General features: G+C 46.1%; 2 protein-coding genes across 4 annotated transcripts in view; one reads left to right on the plus strand and one right to left on the minus strand.

Annotated features, from left to right (window-relative positions):
- Window positions 1-2,975: 2,975 nt before the first annotated feature.
- LOC101166520 lies at window positions 2,976-6,356 on the plus strand. Of its 3 annotated transcripts, none has more exons than XR_911148.3 (2): window positions 2,976-3,738; window positions 5,170-6,356. XR_911148.3 is itself a non-coding variant. In XM_020714895.2 (2 exons), the coding sequence occupies exons 1-2, from the start codon at window positions 3,321-3,323 to the stop codon at window positions 5,837-5,839; spliced, it is 438 nt and encodes a 145-aa protein (XP_020570554.1). In that variant the 5' UTR covers window positions 2,977-3,320; the 3' UTR covers window positions 5,840-6,350. The 3 variants fall into 3 exon arrangements, 1 of the variants encoding a protein (XP_020570554.1); XM_020714895.2 differs by having other exon boundaries at window positions 2,977-3,738; window positions 5,820-6,350; XR_002872857.1 differs by lacking the exon at window positions 2,976-3,738 and adding an exon at window positions 3,748-4,102 and having other exon boundaries at window positions 5,170-6,350.
- Window positions 6,357-6,544: 188 nt separating this feature from the next.
- The window catches only part of ift172 (intraflagellar transport 172), a 32,913-nt gene continuing 13,824 nt past the window's right edge, over window positions 6,545-25,633 (minus strand). The window contains exons 30-48 of the mRNA XM_004083309.4: window positions 25,246-25,385; window positions 25,075-25,168; window positions 24,937-25,001; window positions 24,423-24,603; window positions 24,229-24,338; window positions 23,472-23,601; window positions 12,122-12,220; window positions 11,937-12,046; window positions 11,788-11,851; window positions 11,604-11,690; window positions 11,382-11,498; window positions 10,696-10,806; window positions 10,496-10,615; window positions 10,304-10,399; window positions 9,908-9,967; window positions 9,729-9,827; window positions 8,258-8,411; window positions 6,919-7,010; window positions 6,545-6,733 (exon numbers count right to left, since the gene is read on the minus strand). Coding sequence (XP_004083357.1) covers window positions 6,644-6,733; window positions 6,919-7,010; window positions 8,258-8,411; window positions 9,729-9,827; window positions 9,908-9,967; window positions 10,304-10,399; window positions 10,496-10,615; window positions 10,696-10,806; window positions 11,382-11,498; window positions 11,604-11,690; window positions 11,788-11,851; window positions 11,937-12,046; window positions 12,122-12,220; window positions 23,472-23,601; window positions 24,229-24,338; window positions 24,423-24,603; window positions 24,937-25,001; window positions 25,075-25,168; window positions 25,246-25,385 — 2,019 coding nt within the window. The 3' untranslated portion in view covers window positions 6,545-6,643. The remainder of the gene's footprint in view (window positions 6,734-6,918; window positions 7,011-8,257; window positions 8,412-9,728; window positions 9,828-9,907; window positions 9,968-10,303; window positions 10,400-10,495; window positions 10,616-10,695; window positions 10,807-11,381; window positions 11,499-11,603; window positions 11,691-11,787; window positions 11,852-11,936; window positions 12,047-12,121; window positions 12,221-23,471; window positions 23,602-24,228; window positions 24,339-24,422; window positions 24,604-24,936; window positions 25,002-25,074; window positions 25,169-25,245; window positions 25,386-25,633) is intronic.

Consider the following 25,633-nt stretch of genomic DNA (forward strand, 5'->3'; position numbering starts at 1 on the left):
TGCTTTTTTAGAATTAAAATACAAAGTAAATCAGACAAACAGGAATAATTCTGGAAAAATCCAGATCAGAGTCGTTAATTTAAATCATTAGATTGCAGATGACAGCTCATCACTCACGCTCCCTTTGATGATTAAAGACAGAATTTACAGACTAGAACTCTGGGAATGTTATTTAAAGGAAGTTGAAACTCTAAAAACAAAGCAAAGAAAATAGAGTTTTCATCTCTAAATCTGATAACAGCGTAGAAACCTACTCCAATAAAAACACTGTTTTTGGTGTTTCTAACATGTTCTGTGGCATTTTTCTGATGTTGGAGGACATTTATAATGAAAATTAAGCTTAACATTGCATTTAGGATTTCTTACAGTTTGTTGTAAAGCTAAGCCCATTCAGACGACTGTTGTTCGGATTTTGGGCTATATAAATCAAATTGAACTGTAAATTGAATCAAATCAGGATCAGATGAAAAAAGGCTGTTAGAAAAAGATCGTATTTGTGACGCAGCAGATACGTGGGGCGGAGCCACAGGCTCCCTGCTCCGCCCCTTTCTGATCATCCACCTGCAGACAAACTGATTCTTGGTTTTCCTGGTCTGAGCTGGAATCTGGATCTAGGCTCAGATTTTGCTTATGTTTGCTGCAGCAGTAATTTCTGACAAAGTTCTCCCGTTCTGCAGAAACTTAGAAAACGCATTTTGCATTTTTGACTAAAAACGGCGTCACCCTGATGAAAACAGCTCTCAACATTCTATTTTTCGTTCATTGGTTTATTTTCCTCATTGGAGACTTTTTCCTGCATTTATCTGTGTTTCATAATTCAGGATTCTTTTCTGTAACATCACGTGATGTAACTATTTAAAATGATTGACAGCTTCTGTCTGCCACATTTAGATGTTTTTCTGCATCTGTCCGCATAAAGTAGACCTGCAAACCTTCCTGAGGAAATTGGTTTTGCAAACCAATTTCCTCAGGAAGACCCTCAGGATGATGGAGGAGAACCTCCTTTAGCATCAGAGCACGACATGCTCTGGGGCCTCATTTCTAAAGGTTGCGTACGCACAAAAGAAGGCGTACGCCACTCTCTACGCAATAGTTGAGATTTATAAAAAGCAAACTTGACGGGAAAATGTGCGGTCCTTCAAGCTCTGACCCAGGCGTACGCACAAAAACGGGTGAAATGAGAAACGGCGACACCGTCGGCAGATGGAAGAAACACGTGAAAGTGAAAATGACAATACTTCCTCTCAGAAATAACATGAAGACTTCACAAAGCAAGTCTGACAATTAACATCTACACCAACACCCGTTTGATCGATCAGCAGTGAAACAAACAAAAAAAAATCAAACGAAAATTACAACAGAAATTCAAATGAACACTTATTTGCAGAAAGAAAAGTGAAATATGTTCTGCAATATTGGCATGTTGTGCAATTCATCCTCATAAATAATATAGTTAACAGAACAAAATAATGTACAAAACTGATATTCTCGTCAATGTGTCCGTCTGGCGGAGCAGATATAGGTGCAATCAGACAGACAGATGGATAGATAGAGAGAGATGCATTAATTGTCCACTGTGGAAAGTTGTTTTCATAGTAAAACATTTCTTCATAAGCTACAGAATTATGGTATTCATGCATATGCCTTTAGTTTGTTTTATTTTTGATAAAACAATGTATGGCGTATGTCTCAACCATTCAGAAAGCAACAAGAAATTACATTTGCGCTGATCAATTTCCCATTTCCACGTCGATTATTACCGACATCTGCAGCTTGTCAGATGTAATTAAATGGATGGAAATAAAATGCCCCATCACAATGCGTAATGATGCACAATGGCTGATCTTGCGCTCTTAGAAGATGTGGCAAATGGAAGAATTCGGAGTGAACGCATCTTTAGACAGCAAGAAGACTTGCTGGCAAACGAGGACGAGTGGCTTATGAGCCGGTTCAGACTTCCTCTGCGGGCTTTTGGGGGTGTGTCACCCGGTGCATCTGGCGCGTCGGTGTCCCCCTGCGCCTCAGTCACCACTCCACTTAAAAGGGATTCCCCAATTATTGCCGCCAGTCTCTCATCAGGAGGGGTCAGCTCCGGTGTCCCCCCCCCCCCACACCCGTGGCAGACACGGGTGTGTGTGTGTGTGGGGGGGGGGGGGGGGGGGGGTCAGCGCTAGACGTTTTTTGGCCTCGACTTTGATGTCCGACCATTTCTTCTTTATTTCGGCCACGGTCTGAGGTTGTGAGGCTACAGCATTTGGCGTCTGCCACCGTTTGCCACTCACGTGCCTTTTTGGCATTAGTAATGCCCACACTGTGCCCTCCAAACAACATTATTCTCCTCTTTTCCACCTCGCCAACGATAACTTCTACTTCACATTGAGTGAAGTTACGTTTTTTTGATTTCCTCTCTGTGTTTGGCATGGTTTCCCAATCAATGAATATTCATTTGTGGGCGTTTCACGGACTATTTATGGGCAACTATAGGCGTGTCATAAAGCCGCAAAAGCTGCGCTGCATTTAGAATTGGTTGTGATTTATTAAGGGAAAGATGCGTAGGATGTGCGTGCGCACGGTTTTATAACTCCGAATATTTCTGTGCGTACGCACGTCCTATGTTTCATCCGTACGCCACTTCTGACGCAAATCCTACGCAAAGTTTTAGAAATGAGGCCCCAGGTGATGCTAAGAGAGTAGCATCCTCTGACAGATTTTGGACCGATTGCCTCTGGACAATCGATGTGCCCCCTTCCTGCGTCTTCTGCAGCAGACCCAGCCCTCAGCATGATACTCCCACCCTCATGTCTGAGTCTGCAAACTGTGTTTTTACCCAGAAAGGCTTGTCCGATGTTTCAGGGGTGCACAAACATGAATGTCTGGGACAGATTTCTGGATGCTGATCTGAGTGGATCCCAAAAGCCTGATAAGGTGTAAAGAATGGTTTTTCATCAAACAGAACGATTTTCCTTGCATTGGTTTCCATGGTTACAGCTCATTCTAAATTAGCATCACAGGAACGATTTGTCTGAGGAGCACCTTGGAGACACACATCTCCTTCTCAGCGTTCGTGAAGCGTCTGTTCTCTGTGTTCTCAAAACCACCGCGGTCACAGCAGGAGCTTTGTCTGCATGAGGAGTTTCTGCTCATCCTTTTGTGTCACAAACACCGCTGATCCAATCCCCACAGTTTACGGCATCCCTTCCATCACCCGTCATCGGATGAACCAGAGGAGGAAGGAAGCGGAATCTCGGAGAATCTGCTGATGCAAACCTTTGGCCTCCGCAGCTCATTGTGTTGTTTTCTGAGATCATTTGGAGGAATTGATGTCACACGGAGCGACCCTTTTGTATCTTCTGAGGCAGATGCTTTCACTGTCGTTCCTCCCTCCTCCCACGGAGGACGGGATGGAGGGGGATGGAAAGCAGAGGGAGGAGAGAACTGCCTCCATGACTAGAACCTCCCCCTCTCCTCTCTCCCCACTTGACTGCGCCCAGATCCTCTCCCTCCATCCCGCCTCTCCTCTCGGCGGACTGACTGCACCCAGCGCGCAGAACCCGACATTTGACGGTTCTGGATCGGGTTGGACCGGGGCTAGTCTGTCCTTTTGCGCCTGGACTACGACTGCTTTGTGGGCTTCTCTGGAGAAAAAAGTCCAGAAAGGACGCTCTGCATCCCTCGCAGCATCATCCCCCCGCATCCGCAGCATCAGGACCACAGAGGAGAGGCGCACCGACCAAGACGGTAAAGCCTCTGCCTGACGGAACCCCTGCTTTTTTCACAACCGTTTGTTCGACGTTGTTAACCCGTTTTCCCGCGTGTGTTTTTGATGTCATTGTTCACGCGCTCCTCCTTCCTCCGTGGGAGATGTGCTCTCAAACGCCGCAGTGCCGTCGCGCTCTGCGGAATTCAGCATCCGACTCCCTTTTTTTCAGCTACAGCGATTTTCCGCGCACGGTGCGCGCACAAACCCCACTGCAAATGCGCAGTCGCATTAAACATGAGCGGCTTTTCTCCATCAGGTACCCTCACCCCCACCCCACCCCCAGTAGTGCTGGGCTCGGAAACACAAAGCGCTGCAGTGCTTGTTTCATGCTCGTCTCTATGGGTAGGTGCCTCTTTGTGAAGCAAAAGCGACCCCCCCCCCCCCCCCCGTCAGGGTCATTATCGTTTCGCTGCGATGAGGATGCAGATGGGAGCGCGCGCTCTACCGGGGAGCCGCTGAGCAGTGCGCGAACCGCAGGTTTCTTTATGTGGTTTGGAGCTGCTGGTGCGGCCTGACGGGTGAAGCTGCACCCCCCCCCCCCCCCCCCCAGCAGCTGATGCTGGATGCGGCGCTGTTGAAGCACGCGCAGCATCAGCATCTTTCCTGCGCGTTCTGCCCAGCAGGAAGCGTCGGGTTGTTCTGAACCTCCATGGAGCTCAGCTTTGTTTCCTGTAGGCCTGATGGAGGCTCTCACCTTCACAGCAGCTCCTCCTAACGCACTCACAGGACAAACAAAAGGCTCAGCGGTTTTGAAAAGGTTCGTCATAAAGGTCCAGGAGACCTCTCATCTCCAGAGATGCGCCTCTTTCTGAGGACTGCAGGAGCGAGCACAATGTTCTGCTCCAGGCCTCCCAGATTAACTGAAAGAAAATGTCCGTTTGCCCATCATCCTGTCAGCAGACGCGCTGCTCAAAGATTAGATTTTTATTTGAAAACAGAAGGAAACACGAAGCTGTGCTGTCAAAGGAGGTTTGGGGCAGAAGCTGCCTGCAGGGAGACAGGAGGAGGTTTTGTCAAAGTGGATGGGAGGAAGCAGAGGAATGTGTAGTCAAAGACGAGCAGAGGATTGTGGGTTTTCTCTCCTCGTGTTCACAGCGGACCTTGATTTAAATGTCCATACAATTAAGGCACGCGGTGAATGCCAAGAGAGCGACCAAAGTCCCGACAGGAAACAATTGGAGGGTTTTTTCTCCACAAGGTGACACAAGAGGAAAGCTACACGGACGGGTGCAGTACCATCCCTCACCTCTGGGGGTCGCCATCACAACAGAAAACTTGTATGTTTTTTAAAAAGCAGTTTTTAAATTTCATTTTAAAGGGGAGGAGTGGTATCTATCGGCCAGTCCATTCATCAGAAACTGCAGCTATTGGAGGAGGAGGAGGAGCTAATCTGACTTTTGTTTCAACAGTTTGGACCTCACATGAAAAGAACCCGCGTGAGCTCACAGGCACCAGGGGGCGCTGCACAGGAGGGCTGAAGCCTGGAGTGGTTCTCTGTTGGACCAAACTTCAGATTCTTTACGTCAACATTTAGGATTTTTAAGCAACATTTTCTCCCAGAATCAAACACACATCTGTCCACTTTCCACCAGTAATTCCCATCAGCAGCCTGAACGTTCTCCATCCTCCACGTCCGTGATGCTCCTCATGTACGCCGCTCTCCTGAACAGCAGAGAACCCCAGATTCCCTCTCAGGAGGGGGGTGGAGATCTCTTAGATGAGCTTTCCACCCAAAGGCAGACGCAGCGACCCGTGCAGGAGGAGTGACGCTCTGCAGCAACAATTCACGTCGAAATGAAAACCCTTCCAGATTCTGGCTCAGAGCCGGTCATCTGAGGAGGTTCTTGATGGTCAGATCCCCAATCTCTGCTGGTTTGCAGCGGTTTGCTCTCAGAGCTTCTCAGACGTTCAGGCTGAACTTGAGGGTCATTTCTGGGTCCAAACTTTATAGAAGCTGCAGTCAGATGACCAGGCTGCAGTGTGCAAGCATGAGGAAATCTGCAGGAGGAGGAAATCTGCTGACTTTCTACTCACTAATGCATTTCCACCCAACTCACAGGCCGCCGCATCGATCTGTGAAGGAGCGCCGCCTCTGCTGGAAAAACACGGCTGGAAAGATGCTATACTTTACTAAGCATGCAGCAGCCGTGCAGCAAAGCATGCAATCCGATGCAAGCAACAACTTCAGATTCAGTTCAACCCGCAGATTAAAGATTAGAGAAAGATGAAAGATTTAAGCCCAAAGAAAATGATTTTCTACTTTAAAGCAGAAATATGTGGAGTTTTCACTCTGATGTCAGATTTAGCATGAAATGAACTCAGAACTATGAGACGAGTTAATCTATGGATTCATGAATATAACAGAGAAAAAAAGACAAAAACTTAAAGTTTCTTTAAAGCACATTGATGTATTTCTTGTATCGTCCTTTGAGTTCTATTTCTTATTCTTCTGTTACTTGTTTTAATCATAAATGCCATAAAAAACCCAATTTTATTTGGAAAAAAATAACTTTTGATTGAAATGAATGTTTTATGTTTTATTGATGGATTTGAGTCGTTAATTAATAAAGATATCTTTTATCAAATGAAACATTGACTTGTTGTGTCACATAAATGTGTTGCTTTTGAGGCAGATTGAACTTTAATCTGAAGAGGAACAAATAATAAAATAAACATAAAAAACACATTTTCTCTTATTTTCATCCAAATTCACCATTTATTAATCAACATTTTTCTATAGAGAAAATAACAAACAGACTTAAGATAAATATTAACAATATCGTCTAAATGTCAGAGATAAAAGTCTTTTATTTATGAGACAAACGTTTGATTGATGCGCTGCTGCCTGGTGGAGAAAGGTCAGAGGTCAGACGCTGGAGTTGATCAGTGGAAGAAGAGGTCTGAGGCCGGCAGACCGCCACACCACAGCCCGATGAAGCGCAGCACGTCCTGACACTCCGGACTGTGACTCGTCTGCAGACAGACAACAGACTGAGAGCGGGAAAAGAGGAAACGTCCTGTGGAAATGTGTCTGAGAGGCTAAACATGCTTCCTGAAGGTCAAAGAGAATGATCCGGAACAGCTGAATGGAGGAAGTCTCTCTTCAGTCCTGTGAGGAGCAGCTTTGGTTTCAGATCCGGCATCAGAACTGTTCTCACCTTCGTCACCATCACAAACCGGTTCCAGTCCTCCTTGTTGGCCGCCTTCCCCAGCGCGGAAAACTGGATGTTATTTCCCAGAACCGGATATCCTGCAGGCAGAAGATCCACCAACACTGAGGCTTTCTCATGAGGTCAAGGGTCACAGCGTTCACTTATTCTCCTGTTAAACATGAGGTTATGGAAAGAAAATGTTCATTCCTTAGAAAGTAAAAGCACCAAAGCTGATGAAAAGAGGAATGAAGGTTCACTTTTATATAAACAGTCTGATCGTAGCATCAATCCATCATCTAAACTCACTCCTGTTCAGGTTGCTGGAGCCTATCCCAGCTAGTAGACTGGGGACAGTTCTCCAGTCCACCTCAGGGCCGCTGTAGGTACCACAACCATTCAGCCTGCAATAACCGTTCGGGGTCCTTTCGACCGAGAATGACGTCACACTACGGTGGCCCCAATTGGACAAACTACGTAGTGTTGAAATCTGCTCCGGCTCTACATATTTTCATTTCATGTTTCCTTTTGTAACCCAAAGTTCTTTTCCCTCATGTGTGTCTGACATTATCCTTTATAGTTTTTATAGAGATTTATCCACAACCCACTTAGTAAAAACATCTGTGTCTGTTAGAATGAACCTGCTGCTCCACAGAGAGCCGTGTCTCTGAGCAGCTGGAGTCTCGTAGCTTCGTGTTTGCAGGCAGAGAAGATGCTTTGTTCCAGTGTGTGGTCTGGAGGAGGGTTTGGACCACAGTCCGTTCAGCTGCAAAAGCACTTAATAATCATAACAATAATGAAGGCATGTTTAGAAGATAATCTCGCTCTGTGTCGGAGCTCTGTTTGTTTACAACAGACTTCATAATATCTTCTTCTATGGTAGTATGGTAATTAGTCCAGACCAATCACTATCTGACACGTCATCAGACCAACGGACAGCCAATCACATAACGTGACGTCAGCACTAGTCCCAGGACCCCGAACAGTTGTTGCAGGCTGAATGGTTGTGGTCCCTACACCACACAACCACACACTTACATTCAAACCCAAGGAACAATGAGGAAGTACCAGTGAACCTCTGGAGCAGGTTTTTGTGGGAAGAACCCTGAAAAAATCCACACATGAACCAGGAGAACATGCAAACTCCACACAGGAAGAACCCAGCTGGGATCTGAACCTACTCCCTGGGAGTCTAACAGTGCAGAGGCTGCATTTGTGCTGATTTGGAAACTTTAAACTTCAGTAAAACTGTTGCAGTGTTGATGGTTGGGGTCTGCAGAAACATAGTCGAGCACTAGATGGCAGTTAGCGGTTCTGTCCCTGTAGCTGGACCTTTCAGCAGCGTTACCTGTGAGAACACAGGGAACCGAGCGAAGGCCGCTGCCTGCAGCCACCAGGGAACCTTCAAAGGTGTTCCTCTCATCGCGAGGAAGAACCTGCTCCACCTGCTGGTCCACGGACACCGTCAGCACCCAGTTCCTGATCTGCTCCAGCGGACCTTCCTGTGACGCACACACAAAGGAAATTCTACTTCATCTTTGCAGAACGTCCTCTGAGGATTCGGTTCTTCACATTGATTCATTTAGATGAAAGTTATATAAAAAATGAAGCTCATGTGTAAAACAGATTCACACACATGGTAAATTCACACACATGGTAAATTCACACACACATGGTAAATTCACACACTAACACGGTAAATTCACACACATGGTAAATTCACACACACATGGTAAATTCACACACATGGTAAATTCACACACATGGTAAATTCACACACACACATGGTAAATTCACACACACATGGTAAATTCACACACTAACACGGTAAATTCACACACACATGGTAAATTCACACACCAACACGGTAAATTCACACACACATGGTAAATTCACACACTAACACGGTAAATTCACACACATGGTAAATTCACACACATGGTAAATTCACACACATGGTAAATTCACACACATGGTAAATTCACACACACATGGTAAATTCACACACACACATGGTAAATTCACACACACATGGTAAATTCACACACTAACACGGTAAATTCACACACTAACACGGTAAATTCACACACTAACACGGTAAATTCACACACATGGTAAATTCACACACTAACACGGTAAATTCACACACACATATGGTAAATTCACACACATACCTACAGACTTTGCAGACACAACTTTCTCCACATTTGTATCATGATTGAATAGTTCTCTCCAATCGTGGACTTTTTGTCCAACATAAACGTTGAAGGAGAACTTCTGTTTTCATACAACTGCTGAGTTTGTTCTTTTGCTGGAAGTGACAGACCTCTTCAGCCGTGTCGTCATCACCGTCGCTGGTAAACAATTTATGATTATTAACGTCTATGTTTGAGCCTCCATAGCTGATTGACAGGAACAGTTTGATGGTGAAAACTGTGGAGGAATAGGTCGTTTGTGTGAACTGCTGTGATCCTGAAATCCTGGAAGGACCAGATAACATTCATGTCTCTTAATGGACTTTTTTAACGACCTCGTCAGAAATGATAAAGAGGGAAGACGCTGTTCAGAAAAAGTTCAACTTTGGTCGACTGGTCGCGAAGGTTCCTTCCAGCCTGCAGCTGCAGACCTCATTATGAAGCTGCTGATCATCTGATAGAAACACCAACGAGCTCAAGATTCACCTCCTGAATTTGTCCTGAATGCAATAATCCCACAGAGGACTGTGTCACTAACTCCCACAGATCCTATTTATCGGAGAGAAGGAATATTGTCTCCGTCCATCAGAGTGGAGGGTGGGGGTGGAGGGGGAGGAGCCTTACTGTGATGCAGACTTTGGAGGGAAGAGGAACATCGAAGGGAATGTCGGTGTCCATGAAATCCATGTGGTCCAGAGCGCCTTCGCTGTCGTCCTCGATGGCCTGCAGAGAAAGCAGAGCGTCCTTTGGTTCTCTGAGGACCTTTCCGGCGTTTTCTGGTGTTGTCGAGGCTCAGCGCTTACATAACACAGGTCCAAGAAGTGATTCAGAAAGATGAAGGCCATGCTCTCCCATCCAACCTTCTGCAGAAGGAGAGGAAAGACCCAGTTCAGAAACTCCTGGAAGGGTTTTGTCTAATTCTTAAAATTAAAAACAAAATTGATCAAAAAAATGTGTCGAAATTAGAAAAAATGTGGAAGGACCCTAGTTTTTCAAAGGAAACAAAATTTTCAGATGGTAGTGGTGTTAAAAGCCATTGTGGGTTCCTTAAAGGTCATGGGTCATTCAGAGAAATGCCTCTGAGCGTTGGTGTGTAAGGGGCGGAGCTTCAACAAAACGCTTAGACCTCTTCAGTTAGATCCCTGAGCTTGTGTGCTGACGGAGCGAGGATCTGAAGGACGGTTGGCTCACACACATACCTTGCAAGCCTTGCCGGCCTCGTAGAAGGCTTTGTCGGCGGGGATGGTTCTGGTGTGACGCAGCAGGGACACGGACAGCTTGGCTGCGATGGTGATCTGAAAAGAAACAGAAGCTCAAAGTGGTTAGGGCTGGGTTCAGCCCACAAAGACACAAAAGCTGCTCCTGCAGATGTCTGGAGAGGTTCTGGGTACCAGCTGCTCCTGTCCGTTGGAGGCGGATCTGGTCGCGAAGTAGTGAGCGATCAGCAGCATCTGCTCAAAGTCTTCATGCGCTGGACTGTTGGCTTGAGCTGACATGGACACGCTCTTACACTGAAAGCCCAGAAAGAAACGTCACAGTTTGTGAGGAAGATCGCTACACAACCTGAGGAGGAAGAGGACGAGGGACTGACCAGCTGCAGCAGGAAGTCCCGCAGGTTGGCCAGCATGCGGTAGGAGTCGGGCCCGTCGTTGTCAGGGGGGCTGACGAGGTCCAGGAACAGGTGTTTGTAGATGTTGAAGTTCTGAGTCATTGTGGAAACGACATCAGAGGTCAGTTTGGACCTGAAGGTCGTTCTACTGAACGCTTCGTCTGTTAGGAGGCTGCGTGGATTTACTCTGCTCCTTCCTGTGTCTCTGTGTGTGTACCTGTGTATGTAACTGTGTGTGTCTTTATTTGTACATGTGTGTGTATACCTGTATATGTGTGTGTACCTGTGTATGTGTGTGTAACTGTTTGTGCACTTGTGTGTGTCTTTGTGTGTACCTGTGCATGTACCTGTACATGTGTGTGTCTTTATGTTTACCTGTGTGTATACTTGTACATGTGCGTCTCTTTGTGTACCTTGTGTGTACCTGTGCATGTGTGCGTACCTGTGTGTATGTGTGTGTACCTATGTGTGCACATTTGTATATGTGTGTACCTGTGTGCGTTTCTGTGTGTACCTGTGTGTATACCTGTGTCCCTCTGTGTGTACCTGTGTGTACTTGTGTATGTGTGTGTTCCTGTGTGTGTCTCTATGTGTACCTGTGTATGTGTACCTGTACATGTGTGTCACTCTATGTGTACCTGTGTGTGTACCTGTGTGTGTGTGTGTACCTGTGGGTTAGGTGAAGCTCCGTATTGCAGGTAGAGCTCCAGAGCTCTCTGAGCGTCTCCCTCCTTGATCAGATGAGTGGCGTACAGAGCCAAATACTTGTGGAGAACCTTTAGGTTCTGACAGAACACAGAACATTTAGGGATCTCCAAACCTGGATGTTTGGCTCCAGGTGAGAAGGGATAGCAGGTGCATCATCAGGAAGTGGACCTAGTGCGTCGTACCTGCTTGGATGCCGTTTCCAGACACTTGTCCCACTGTCCTCTCTCAGCGTACATGTCCAGAGCGGCCATCACGTCCACGTCCACCAGCTGAACAGCCGGAGATACTTTTGTTACAGTAATACTGACTTGTCATGGGTATTATTTATTATTATTTATTATTTAGTAGTATTTGAAGAGTACTCACAGACTCCGCCCTGCCCTGGTTTTTAAGGTACTCTTTGTATTTCTGGTCCACGTATGTCTCATACCTGCAGAAGTCACTTATTTCAGCTGTGTCGTCTTCATCACTGTCCTGGCATTGAGGAAGATGAGGGTCTGCTGTGTGTTCCTAACCTGGGCTCCTGCTCTTTGGCGACTCTCTTGGCCTTGTTCCACTCTTCACCCTCGATGAAGACGTCGATGGCGTCCTTGAACAGGTCCATGCTGAGGTAAAGCTCTGCAGCCTTGACGAGGCAAACGCAAAACCTTCACGCACATGAAGGTATGTGTGGAGCTGATGTCAGCGTGTTGACACTCACAGCGCTGAACCTCCTCAGCTGGGCAAGGCGTGGAGCGACCGCACGGACCACCTCCACGGCTCGGTCCCCGCTCAGGAACTTGATGGACAGCTCCGCTGCCTGGAAACATGTAAACAAGGGGAACATCAGCATCTGCCTTCACCCACAGCCTGGACCAGAGGAACCATCCAAGGTTAGCCCAGAAGAATCAGAACAGATATTTAAGAACCTCGTTAAACGTCAGGGATCTGATAGTAAGATAAGTGAGTAAAAAGAAAGAAAATGATTTCACTTTTAGTATTTTCTTAATTTGAAAAGTCCTGATGAAGCGGGATGACTGAGATCCAACATTTTAGTAGTAGTGTTAGTATTAATAGTATATGAAGTATCAGTAGTAGTAATGGTAATAGTAGTAGGAGTAGTAGTATTTTTAGCAGTATTATTAGTGGCCATAGCATTGGTTTATTAGTATTAGTAGTATTGGTAGTAGTAGCGATAGTATTAGCAATATTATCAGAAGCATTATACATTTTTTGTAGTTTTATTAGTAGTAGTAATATTAGTATTATTAGTAATATACTAATACTAATATTAGTAGTAGTTATTTTTTTTTTTTTTTTTTTTTTTTTTTTTTTTTTTTTTTTTTTTTTCTTTTTACCTTGTCCTGTCCAACAGCTGGGCAAACAGATGAGAGCTGAGGGCCTCTTGTGTTGGACATATTTTACTTTAACAAGAGGGGTTATTAATCTTCAGACAAACCAAAGGTATGTCTGAATAAACCCCTTTTGTAATTGAGGCCAAACTTTATTAATTTCAAACATGTTTGAAGATCTTTGGTGTTGGACCGGACGGAAAAGGAAAGAGGGGAAGAAGAGAGAGGGACGTTAGAAAGAGGGGGGGAAGGAGGGTGATAGTAGGAGGGGAAGGGGGATAAGACCATGAAGCAGCATAGAGCAACAAGTTTACTGGTTGTTAATCACCATGGTAAGGCTCAAATGCAGTACAAAAAGGGCGGAGCCTGTCCACACACACACCCAAGTGTCAAACACACCTGCTAGTTGCAAAAATGTACATCTGTCGACATGTGCACAAAACAGATAGTGCTCACACGCATACTTATGCCTTAAAACCAACTAGTGTGAAACATTTCAGTCATTCAGTCACGCAAACCGCCAGTGCAAAGGTGAGCCAACACCCGTGCTCAGGTGAGTGCTCATGTTCTTCTAATATGGATGGTGGAATGTGTAAAGAAGGAAGGAGAGCGCCCAGCCATCCCCACCCCAAGACCCCCACCGCAGCAGCAGCGGCAGCCGGAATCCCCCCCACGCCACACGGAAACCGGCAGGGAACAACCGCCGCCCGGGCGACCAAGCCCGCCACCCAGGCCAGGGCCAGCAGGACCGCCGCAAGGCCCCCCAGAGCCAGAGAGCAGGGAGGCACAGAGGGAAAGAGAGGGCCGCCCCAGCCCAACCAGGAGAACAGCCCCCCCGCCGCGCCGGGAGAGCCCAACGCAGGGCCCCACCGGAGAGGGACGCCCACAGCCCCAGACGAGCACCCCACCACCACCCAGGAGTTCCGGGCATCCCCCCGCCCCAACCCCAGGTACGAGCCAGGACCCCCCAAGGGAGACCCGCCCCGCACTCCAGGCAGCCATCCGCCCGGCCCACGGTTGGTCCAGGGAGGAGCAAGGCAGGGGCCCGCCGCCCCCGCCCAGGAGGGGGGAACCCCGGGGAAAAAAGAGGGCCCACAAGGGGTGTTGTAAATATGGCCCGACCAGGCTCGGCCACAGTTGGAAGTTAGGCGGGGCCCAGCGCTCAGGAGCAAGGACCAGAACCCACCCCCCAGGGACACCAACACCCCCGGCTCAGATGTAATGTGAACCCCCCCACCGCGCGGAGAGAGCACCGCCGGGCCCAGGAATCCGGCACCCCGGGGACACGGCCGCCGCTGCAAAGGGGCCCGTACCCCCCACCAGGGAAGAGGCAGGGGACAGATGGTCCTAGGTCCCACCTTCCTTGCAAAATGTGTGTGCGTATATGTGTGTTTAAGAGGGTGTGTGTGTGCATGTGTGTGTGTTTATGTTGGGATGTATATATTGAGGGGGGAGGGGTGTGTGTACTAAGGGGGGTGCAGTTAAAATTGGCGGGTAGGGCACTAAGGGGACATCTCCTGATTACTCACAGTGATGTCCCCTCACCCTCCCCACCAAGGGGCCCTAAATGTCTAAGGTGCGGTTAAAATTGGCGGGTAGGGTGCTAGGAGGACATCTGCTGCTTGCTGGCAGTGATGTCCAAGCACCCCCCCTACCAAGGGCCCTACATGTCTAAGGTGCAAATAAAACCGAAAGAGGGGGGGACCACTCCATACGGCAACCATAGGAGGGGGGGCCACTGCCTAGTAAACCCCCCCCCCCAAGGCTCATCGCAGGCTAATCCCCCCACCCCCTCACCCTATTATGAGGTTATATGAGGAAGGGGGTAAGTTGGGGACAGCTGGTAGACTGTCCCCCGGTGGTCAAACAGCTGTCCCCCGCCCCCCCCCCCAGCAAGGGGGCCAGGCCCACCCAGCCCAGGGGCCCCACCCCCGGAGGCGCCGACACCCCAGGCCCAGCACCACCCACCCCACACAGAGGGAGAGGAGCCAGAAAGCGCCGGCCCCCCCCGGAGCAAGCCCAGGCCCCCACCCCCAAACGCCGGCCCTAGAAGAGCTCTGGTCAGGCCTCGACGGGACCGAGGCAGCCAACCGGCCGGGGAAACCGCCGATGGCCTCAGCGGAGACCCCGACCTGTCAACCCCCCCTGCCCCGTACCAATAGTGCCCCCCCCCTCCCCCAGAATGCCCCCCCACAGGACAGGGCCGACAAGACCCCCCACCCCACCCCACCCCAGACCCCGCAGCCGAAGCGGATGACACCCAGAGCGCCCGGGGGCCCCAAGAGGGTTGTCCCGTCCCGCCCCAGAGCCAGGGAAGGGCTGATCCCAGCCCCAGGCGTAGATGGGAAGCCCATCCAGTGCCGCTGGGCCCCCCCCCCGAGCAGCGCCCCCCGCCAACCCCCCCAGCACAGGCAAAGGGACCACCCCCCCAAGCCAAGCCAGAACACCACCCCCCCCCCCCCCACGCACCCCCACACCCAAGCCCAGAGGACCACGCAGCGCCCCAGCCCGCCCCACCCCGGCGCCGGACCCGACCCCCCGACCAACGGAGCCCCCACCACCCCCCGCCAGGCACCGGAGGCCCCGGCCCCCACCCCAGCCCACGGCAGAAGGGCAAGGAGCAGCGACGACCAGGCCCCCCCATCCCCTAAGTCATGGAGTCAGCTATGGGAGACCAGAGAGACCGAATTCTTTCAAAGTTACTTGAACCTTGGGCTGACATTTTTTCCAAGCTGATCTGATCAAGCAGCAGATTTCTGTGTTGACTTATATTTATATTTTTCTTGCTTTTCCAATTTGTTAAAATAGTTTTTTTAGCAATGCAAAGAGTTATGAAAATGATAGAGCCTAATCCTCCTTCTACATCGATGGCACTCATGTCACCAAGCACACAAAGTGACGGTGAAGCTGTGATTGAAACCTTAAGCCAGACTGATAAATCCGCACATACCTGCTGCCAGAGAGCCTGGACAGGAGTGCAGAACCACAGTGCATGCATGTAATTGTCGGGTAGATTACTGTCACAGTGCTGACAAATGTCTGAGTTGCTGAGACCCATCTTGAACATCCTCTGTCCAGTGTAGTAAATTCTGTGAAGGGTTTTAAAATGGATTAGCTGCAGATTTGGACTTTTTGTCAGTTTAAAGGTGTTTAGACAAAGTTCTGACCAAAAGCTTTCATCTGTGCTGATGCTCAAATCCGCATCCCATTTTGTTGTCGGAAGTGAAATGTTATTATCTAAATTACATAAAAGTTTGTATATTTTGGAGAGAGTTTTATTCATTGAGAAATTGATCAGAGTGGTAACTACATCTGGTAGCTTTAAATCGTTGTCTCTATATTTAAATTTTTTAGTAATACTTGATTTAAGTTGCTGATATTCCAAGAAGTTATTTATTCCATGTTTGTCTTGTAGTTCCTGGGGAGTTATGAATCTTCTATCAATAATTACGTGCTCTAGTTGTTTTATGCCCCCTGCTTGCCAAGCTGGGAAGTGGATAATTTTTTTGTTTATGAGGATGTCTGGGTTGTTCCAGATGGGTGTCATTTTGCACGGTTGAATTGATGATTTTGATATTTTGAGAAATTCCCACCAGGCTGTTAAAGTGGCGTTTATATTAATAGTTTTGAAACAATCCTGTTTTTTAACTGTTTGGCTAATAAATGGAAGATCTGACAGGTTGATCTTTCCACATAACGCCTGTTCCAAGTCTAACCATGAGTTGGTTTCTGGATTATTTTTTAACCATTTTAAGATGTATTGTAATCTATTTGCAAGAAAGTATTTGTGGAAATTAGGTAATTCTAATCCTCCACAGCTTTTTGCAGATTTTAAAGTTTTTAGACTAATTCTTGCAGGTTTATTGTTCCATAAAAAGCTTGATATGGATGAGTCTAATGTTTTGAACCATTTTAGTGGCGGTTGTGTGGGAATCATTGAAAAGAGATAATTAACTTTGGGTAAGATTTTCATTTTTACCGTGGCTACCTTGCCCATAAGGGACAGAGGCAGGTTGGTCCAGCGTGTTAGATCGTCCTGTATGTTTTTCAGTAATGGGGTGTAGTTTAGCTGCACCAGTTCTGATAGTTTGGGGGAAAAATTGATACCTAGATATTTGATATTTCCTGATTTAACTGGTATTGTGAGTCTTTGCTCCGCATTATTGTTCAGTGGTAATAAAACAGACTTATTCCAATTAATGGAATAGTCTGATATAGAGGAGAATTCATTAATGATTGTTGCTGTTTCATTTACAGAATGTAAATTACTTAAAAACAGTAATATGTCATCTGCATAGAGACTAATTTTATGATGGCTGTGTTTAGTTTTGATTCCTTTAATGCTTTCATTCTGTCTTATTGCTGCAGCTAAAGGCTCAATGAATATAGCAAAAAGAGAAGGAGAGAGTGGGCAGCCCTGTCTGGTTCCTCTTCCGAGGAAAAACCTGTTTGAAGTCTGTTTATTAGTTCTAACTGATGCATTGGGGTTGTGATATAATATTTTGATCCATTTGATGAATGCTTCTCCAAAACCAAACTTATGGAGGGCGGCAATAAGGAACTTCCAGTTTACTCTGTCAAAAGCTTTTTCAGCATCCAGTGATAGTATGGACATTTCCTGGTTGTTAATGGTGGCAAAATCTATTATATTAACAAGTCTTCGGAGATTGTCATCCGAGTGTCTGCCTTTGATAAATCCAGTTTGGTCGAAGTCAATTATGTGAGGAGTGATTTTTTCTATTCTCTGTGCTAGTGCTTTGCAGATAATTTTTACATCTGCATTGATTAGAGAAATAGGGCGATAGCTTGAAGGACTAGTGGGATCTTTGTCTGGTTTTAGAAGAAGAATTATGTTGGCTGAGTTCATGTTAGGTGGCATTGATTGGCTTTCATTGATAGATGTGACCGTTTCATAAAACGTTGGTGCCAGCTGTTCCCAGAATTCTTTATAAAACTCAGCAGGAAAGCCGTCAGGCCCTGGTGCTTTACCATTGGGCATAAGTAACAGAGCTTCATGAAGTTCAGACAACGAGAACGGAGAGTCTAAGTTTGTTATTTGATCCTCATTTAACCTGGGTAGGTTTACATTATTAAGAAATGAGTCAATACTTTGCTCTGACGGATTGATCTGTGGTGTGTACAAGTTTTTATAAAAGTTTTCAAATGCGTTATTAATTTTGACCGGGTCATGAGTGATATTTCCTGTTTGGTCCGTAATAGAGGTGATTGATGTTTTTTCTCTATTAATTTTAAGCTGATTAGCCAGAAATTTGCCAGATTTATTAGAGTTTTCAAATCTTTCAAGTCGTAGCCTTTGTATTTGAAATTGTGTTTGTTTATTAATGATGTCATTTAACTGCAGCTTTAAATTTTTCAGATCTCCCAGAATGTGTTCCTGTGCAGAAGCAGCATAAGCAGTCTCCAGGGTTTGGATTTTATTTTCTAATTCTAATAAATCTGCTTTCTCTTTGCGTTTTTTGTGCGTTGAATAAGAAATGATTTTCCCTCTCATGACTGCCTTTGCCGTTTCCCACAGAATGCACGGTGAGATGTCTGGTGTATTGTTGAATTCTAGGAAGGTTGCCCATTCTTTTTTAAAGAATTCAAGAAATTCCTGGTCTTTTAACAGAGACGTATTAAACCTCCAGGTCGTACATGAGGGTGTGGATTTTTCCCTGGAAATATTTACAGAGACTGGTGCATGATCACTGATAATAATCGGATGAATGTTGGAACTTTTAATTTCTTTTAAAAGAGAGTTACTGATTAATAAATAGTCTAAACGGGAGTGTGAATAGTGAACTGGAGAAAAAAAGGTGAACCCTTTAGTGTTTGGATGACATGAGCGCCACGCGTCGCAGAGACCCAGATCATTCATGTACTGCTTTAGAATACTTGCAGACCTCCATGTGCGCTGGGCTGCTGCTGTGCTGAGTCTGTCAAGTTCAGGGTCCAGAACCAGATTGACGTCTCCTCCTATAATGATTGTGGAGTCAGAGTGAACTGAGAGTGAGGTGAAGAATCTGTGAAAGAAGGAAGAGTCGTCAACATTTGGACCATAGATGCTGGCGATGCAATAGTCCTTATTCTGAATGGATATATTAATAATTACAAATCTACCTTCTGGGTCAATAACTGTATCCTTATGAGTAAATGTAACATTTTTATTAATCAAAACAGCAACTCCTCTTTGCTTGGAGTTATAACTAGAAGAATATATGACTGGAAATTTTGAGCTGCACAGGAGGTCCTGAGATTGTGTAGATAAATGGGTCTCCTGCAGTAAGGCTATATCTGCTTTAAGATCATCCAGGTGAGATAACACTTTCAATCTCTTTGGCCCAGAGCCAAGCCCACGCACATTCCAGCTAACAATGTTAAGACTGTTCATAACTGCTCTGACCAAGAGAATGTAAGGCTAAATAGAGTGTGTGCCGGTCCATGTGCGCGTGCCCGCTGATCGATGAAGAAACACTGTGCGTTTGTGTGCGTGCGCGTTTCCTGACTGTGTGAGCTGCATGTTGCATGTGTCCTATGTGGGCTTATGTGAGGTGTTTGCGGGATGTCCGCGAGTGTGTGCTGGTTCGCGTGTGTTTGCCCGTGTGCGCGCTTGTCTGCGCGCGCGTGCCCGTTCCGTGCATAAATAGAAACCAACTTACCGGGGGACGTGTTGCCTTTGGATAATTTACATATGAGGAGGGGGGGAGAGAGGGGAAACTAAAAAGAAGAAAAAGATAAAGAAAAACAGAAAGAAACAAACATAACAAGAAAAACAACAGAAACATGAGAGGGGAGAAAACTTAAACTGCTTCAGCGAGATGGAGGTGTGGATGATTGATGAGCCGGTTTCATTCATTCAACACGTTTAGCCGCTGTTTTTTCGGATGTCAGATCTTCAGCAAAGCCAGGGGGTGATCTCCGGGTCTCGGAAGAGCCTTCCATCTACAAAGAGTTTATCCACAGAAACCACGGCTCTAGACCCGTTGGCAAGGTGTTTTTTCCTCAGAGGAAAAAGGATCTTTCGGCGCCGCAGGATCTCAACCGGAAACTGGTCATTGACACTAAAATGTGTCCCCCTCAGTTCCCGGCCGCGACCCTTCACCATCTCCTTTTGCTTGTAGTTGTCAAACTTGGCTACAATCGGTCGCGGACGCTGGTTGTCGGACCTTCTTCCTCCGAGCCGGTGCACCCTCTGGAACGCGATCTTCTGCACCTCCTCCTTGGGGAGTTTCAGGTGGGCTTCCATGAAGCGTTTCACCGTCGCCTCCGGGTCTTCTCCTGCCTCCTCTGGAACCCCCGCGATCACCAGATTGTCCCTCATGCTCCTCGACTGAAGATCCAGGAGGGTTTCCTTGATCGAACGGTTCTCCTCAGAAAGGCGAGCGGTGTCACTGCTCAGGGTTTTGACACTTTCTCTGAGGGCCTGATTCTCCGCTGCGAGCTCCTGCACCTGCTGCTGGCTGAACTCCAGAGACTCTCGCAGGCCTTGGAACTCTCTATGGAGGATCTCCAACAGATTCAAGCGGCCGTCAAGGCTGGAGAGCTTTTTATCAATGGAATCTAAAGCGTCACTGATTCCACTGCCTGGAGAGGAGGCAGTTCCGGGAGAACTTTCTGGTCGGACGCGTTTGGAGGAAGGAGTAGTGGTGTTGGTCTTCCCCATAACGACGGTATTGTAGCAGCCGTCTAAATAATTCTCCAGGTCCTCCAGGCTGTCAAAAGGCTTATTCAACTTTTACAGATGTTAGTTTACCAGCTTAATTGATATGGCAGTAAAATGATATAATAATGAAATGTTTGTTCTGCTACTTACGCACCGCCAAGCTGAGTTGCCACACCGGTCTCGTTGAGTCTCGCGATACTACAGCATCTCTCTCTACATTACTCCTATTAGTAATAGTACTATTAACTACTACTACTATTACTACTAGTACTATTAACTACTACTACAATAACTACTACTATTAGTAGTAGTTATTGTATTAGAAGTAATGATAGTAGTAGTATTATTTGTATTCATTTTAGTCACTCTCATTTCTCTGTGTGCACATGTGATGCAAATTGTACATGTGTATAGTGACAATAAAGGTATTCTATTCTATTTTTAGTAGCATTATTAGCTGTTAGTAGTATTAGAAGTGTTAGTAATAGTGTTAGTATTAGTGGTAGTTGTAGTAGTATTTTTAGTATTAGTGGTAGTTGTCGTAGTATTCTTGGTATCAGCGGTAGTTGCAATAGTATTCTTGGTAGTAGTGGTAGTTGTAACAGTATTCTTGGTAGTAGTGGTAGTTGTAATAGTATTCTTTGTATTCTTGGTAGTTGTAATAGTATTCTTAGTTTTAGTGGTAGTTGTAATAGTATTCTTGGTATCAGTGGTAGTTGCAATAGTATTCTTTGTATTCCTTGTAGTTGTAATAGTATTCTTAGTTTTAGTGGTAGTTGTAATAGTATTCTTGGTATCAGTGGTAGTTGCAATAGTATTCTTGGTAGTAGTGGTAGTTGTAATAGTATTATTGGTATTCTTGGTAGTTGTAATAGTATTCTTGGTATTCTTGGTAGTTGTAATAGTATTCTTAGTTTTAGTGGTAGTTGTAATAGTATTCTTAGTTTTAGTGGTAGTTGTAATAGTATTCTTAGTTTTAGTGGTAGTTGTAATAGTATTCTTAGTTTTAGTGGTAGTTGTAATAGTATTCTTAGTTTTAGTGGTAGCTGTAATAGTATTCTTAGTTTTAGAGGTAGTTGTAATAGTATTCTTAGTTTTAGTGGTAGTTGTAATAGTATTCTTGGTATCAGTGGTAGTTGTAATAGTATTCTTAGTATTAGTGGTAGTTGTAATAGTATTCTTAGTTTTAGTGGTAGTTGTAATAGTATTCTTGGTATCAGTGGTAGTTTCAATAGTATTCTTGGTAGTAGTGGTAGTTGCAATAGTATTATTGGTATTAGTGGTAGTTGTAATAGTATTCTTAGTTTTAGTGGTAGTTGTAATAGTATTCTTAGTATTAATGGTAGTTGTAGTAGTATTCTTGGTATCAGTGGTAGTTGCAATAGTATTCTTGGTATCAGTGGTAGTTGCAATAGTATTCTTAGTATTAGTGGTAGTTGTAATAATATTCTTGGTATCAGTGGTAGTTGCAATAGTATTCTTGGTAGTAGTGGTAGTTGTAACAGTATTCTTAGTATAAGTGGTAGTTGAAATAGTATTATTGGTATTACTGGTAGTTGTAATAGTATTCTTAGTTTTAGTGGTAGTTGTAATAGTATTCTTGGTATCAGTGGTAGTTGCAATAGTATTCTTGGTAGTAGAGGTAGTTGTAATAGTATTCTTGGTATCAGTGGTAGTTGCAATAGTATTCTTGGTAGTAGTGGTAGTTGTAACAGTATTCTTAGTATAAGTGGTAGTTGAAATAGTATTCTTAGTATTAGTGGTAGTTGTAATAGTATTCTTAGTTTTAGTGGTAGTTGTAATAGTATTCTTAGTTTTAGTGGTAGTTGTAATAGTATTCTTGGTATCAGTGGTAGTTGCAATAGTATTCTTGGTAGTAGAGGTAGTTGTAATAGTATTCTTGGTATCAGTGGTAGTTGCAATAGTATTCTTGGTAGTAGTGGTAGTTGTAACAGTATTCTTAGTATAAGTGGTAGTTGTAATAGTATTCTTGGTATCAGTGGTAGTTGCAATAGTATTCTTGGTAGTAGAGGTAGTTGTAATAGTATTCTTGGTATCAGTGGTAGTTGCAATAGTATTCTTGGTAGTAGTGGTAGTTGTAACAGTATTCTTAGTATAAGTGGTAGTTGTAACAGTATTCTTAGTATTAGTGGTAGTTGTAGTAGTCTTAGTGTTTTATCTCACCAAAAAATTTTCTGCTTCAATGTAGTAAAATAGAGAACTGGTCTTGACGTTTTGAATCCAAAGGGAAAATACTTGTTTCCATGCGACCTGGTACTCATTAGTACACGCTGTACTTTGACACGAGGCTGAATCTTTTTGATTCACATCATCGACTGTAAAAACCTGAAAACTGCTCCAAGCTTCTGTTAGCAAAGACAAGCAGAGTGACACCAACAACAGCTGCCGTGATGAAACATGGGAACTGATATTCATAACATGACTCTTCAGGGTTTCTTGCTTTGGTTGATAACATCCCTTCACTGATGAAGGGCAGGACTTCCTGTCATCGATCTGACACATTCTGTTGAAACGTAAAGCTGGCAGCGTTCAGCCTGATGAAATGGAAGCTCTCAGCAGGAAGGATCCTGATCCTGATTAGCCGGAGTTTTCCTCAAACACCACCAAGAGATCAAGTGTTTTACAAACGAGAGTGACCTCTGGCCCCGCCCTCAAACCGAGTACGCTTTCCTGGGTTCATCCCAATCCCCAGGGTGTAAAGCCATTGGCCTGTGAGACTCCACCCTCCAGCAGATTCCAGTCCAGCCCATCTCTGCTGCCCTCGCCGAGGACCAGCCGCCGTCTGCCGGCGTCCGCAGACGACCGCAGACGACCTTCTCCAACCAAAGGACATCTAAGACATCTAAGAAAACCTGCCGTTGACAAGAGACATCTAACCAGTGACATTTGACACTGTTGAGCGATAAAGGTTGATTCTTGAAAAATGTTTCAGATTTGGATCAAAGCGGTTGATCTCCATCTCTTTTTCTCGTTCATAAAGGAGGACGGCGTGAGGCGTGATCTGACCCGAGGCGGTGAGTGAATATGGGCGTTACCTTCATGCAGCACTTCTCCATCAGGGCGGCGTTGGCGTCGTCCTTCACCTTTAGGTAACACTCCACGGCCCGGGAGTATTCGCCCGACTGCTCCCACTCCCGGGCCTGCTCCAGCAGCCCCTCACCCCCCCTGCAACAGTAAGCACCTGGTTACCATGGTGATCATGGCGCAGCCTCTCCTCCAGTCGTGCTCCTGACGCACAGAGGTTTCTTCAGTTTCTGTAGTTTGACGTGCAGCCCTTTAAACACGGCGGCAGGAGCTCATTCTCAGGATAAAAGAGTCTCGTTTTCGTTTTAAACATGGAATGTCCTGTCAGTGTCGGTCAGAGTAACACGGACTGAGCCGAGGTCCAAACCACAGACGCCCCCTAAAACAGGAACACTTTCATTTTTCGGATTCTGAGACAGTTTGTTCCCTCTGATGTCAGAGGGGTGAGAGCTGCCGCTGCACTCGCTAACGAGCTCCGCTCTCAGGAAGTTTTAGTTTAAAAGAAAGTTGGTTTAATAAATCATCAAAGTCTCTCTTTGAACATAAAGGATTCTTTTGGAGAAATGCTGAATGTGGGTTTGTTGTGATAGTTGTCTAAAAAACGACAAAAGCACTATTTTATTCTGCCAATCATCCATATTTGTGAGCAGTTTAAAACAGAATGTCTTTTCTCTCTTGACATGCATTTTTCTCCAGCTTCTGGATAAACTAATTCAGAACTTCACATTGGCAGCGGCTCTGAAAAGCCTTAAACGTGGCCGTTCTTACTGCAGTCCTCTCCTGGAGGTCTCCGTCTCGTACTCCTCCTGCAGCAAGCCCAGCTTGTTGGGGAGGTACTCCTTACAGATGCGGATGGCGTCGCTCCACATGCCTGCATCCTGATCAACGTCAGAACAGGTCAGGGCTGGGACATGGACCAGGTTCTCCTTCCTGTCTTAGCTTCTGCCTCGGCGTGGGCTTACCTTGTAGAACGTCACGGCCAGTTCGGGCCTCTGGGCCCGCAGCAGCAGCGCCTCAGCCTTCTGGAAGTCCTTCTGCTCCAGGCTGACCTTGGCTTGGCCCACCAGAACGTCGGGCACGCTGTCGGGGTCGTGGTTCTCGGCCACCCGCTCTGCGTTGGCCCAGTCTTTGTTGTGGACGTACCTGGATGAGGTTAGGATCAGTGGCTTTTCCACCAAACTCTAGAAACAGCTGAGACTCTGCTTTTGGGTTTTCTCCTTCTTCTCCACAGGCTTAGTGACGTTTAACAACAGTTCAGTTGTATGTAGACATCATCAAATCCAGCACAGACCTGGAGAAACATCTAACTTCTAACCTCTAAAGACCCCCGGAAAACCTGAACCGCATTGGGAGAAACTCAGGAGAAGGTTTCTAACAACGGCAGGTTTTCTTCCTAAGTAAGTCTCCTTTCCTTTAATCAGGGCTCATCCTCCTCCTCTACAAACTAAACTTGATCTTTAGTTGTCCTGTACTCACATCAACACGGCCTCGTTGGGTTTTCCCGCTCGGATGAACTCCACTTCAGCTTCAGGAAACTTTCCCTGGAAGATGAAGGACGTCAACGTTCTGTTCAAAGAACCAGGCTGACATTTCCCAGCGATCAGACAGGTCTACCTCGTCTTCCAGGTATATGGCGTGCTTGAGGTGGATCTCGGGAAGCTTCTCCTTGTGGGACAGGCGGACCAGCTCGAAGGCGAAGTCGAAGTAGCTGCAGACGAGACTTTGGTTATGTTCACCAGGATCCATTGACAGCAAAGCTCGGCGTCTCAGGGCCGTTACGCTCACAATTTCTCGGTTGAGAACTCGACGGCGAACTCCAGGAGCCCAAACTTGGTGAGGAGTTTGACGGCAGCTTCCCCCCCCAGACTCCGGGCCCACAGGAAGACCACCTTCTGGGCAGCGTCACTCCCGTGCTTCTTCGCCACCTGAGCCAACAGGTTAGAGTCAAAGACAGCTTTCTGGAAGGTTCCTGGCTGCACGGTGGCGCCGTGCTTAGAAGCAGCAAGAAGGCCCCCGGTTCAGGTCCTGGCGGGGGGGGGGGACCTGAATCGCCATCATCAACAGAATCACCACTGTTTGCATGTTCTCCCCGTGCATGCCTGGGTTTTCCCCCGGCTTCCCCCCACCATTTTATTTCCAAGATTCTGTCCTTGAAGGTTTTCCCATTGAAGCT

Source organism: Oryzias latipes, chromosome 24 (assembly GCF_002234675.1).
Source record: "Oryzias latipes chromosome 24, ASM223467v1".
NCBI lineage: Eukaryota > Metazoa > Chordata > Actinopteri > Beloniformes > Adrianichthyidae > Oryzias > Oryzias latipes.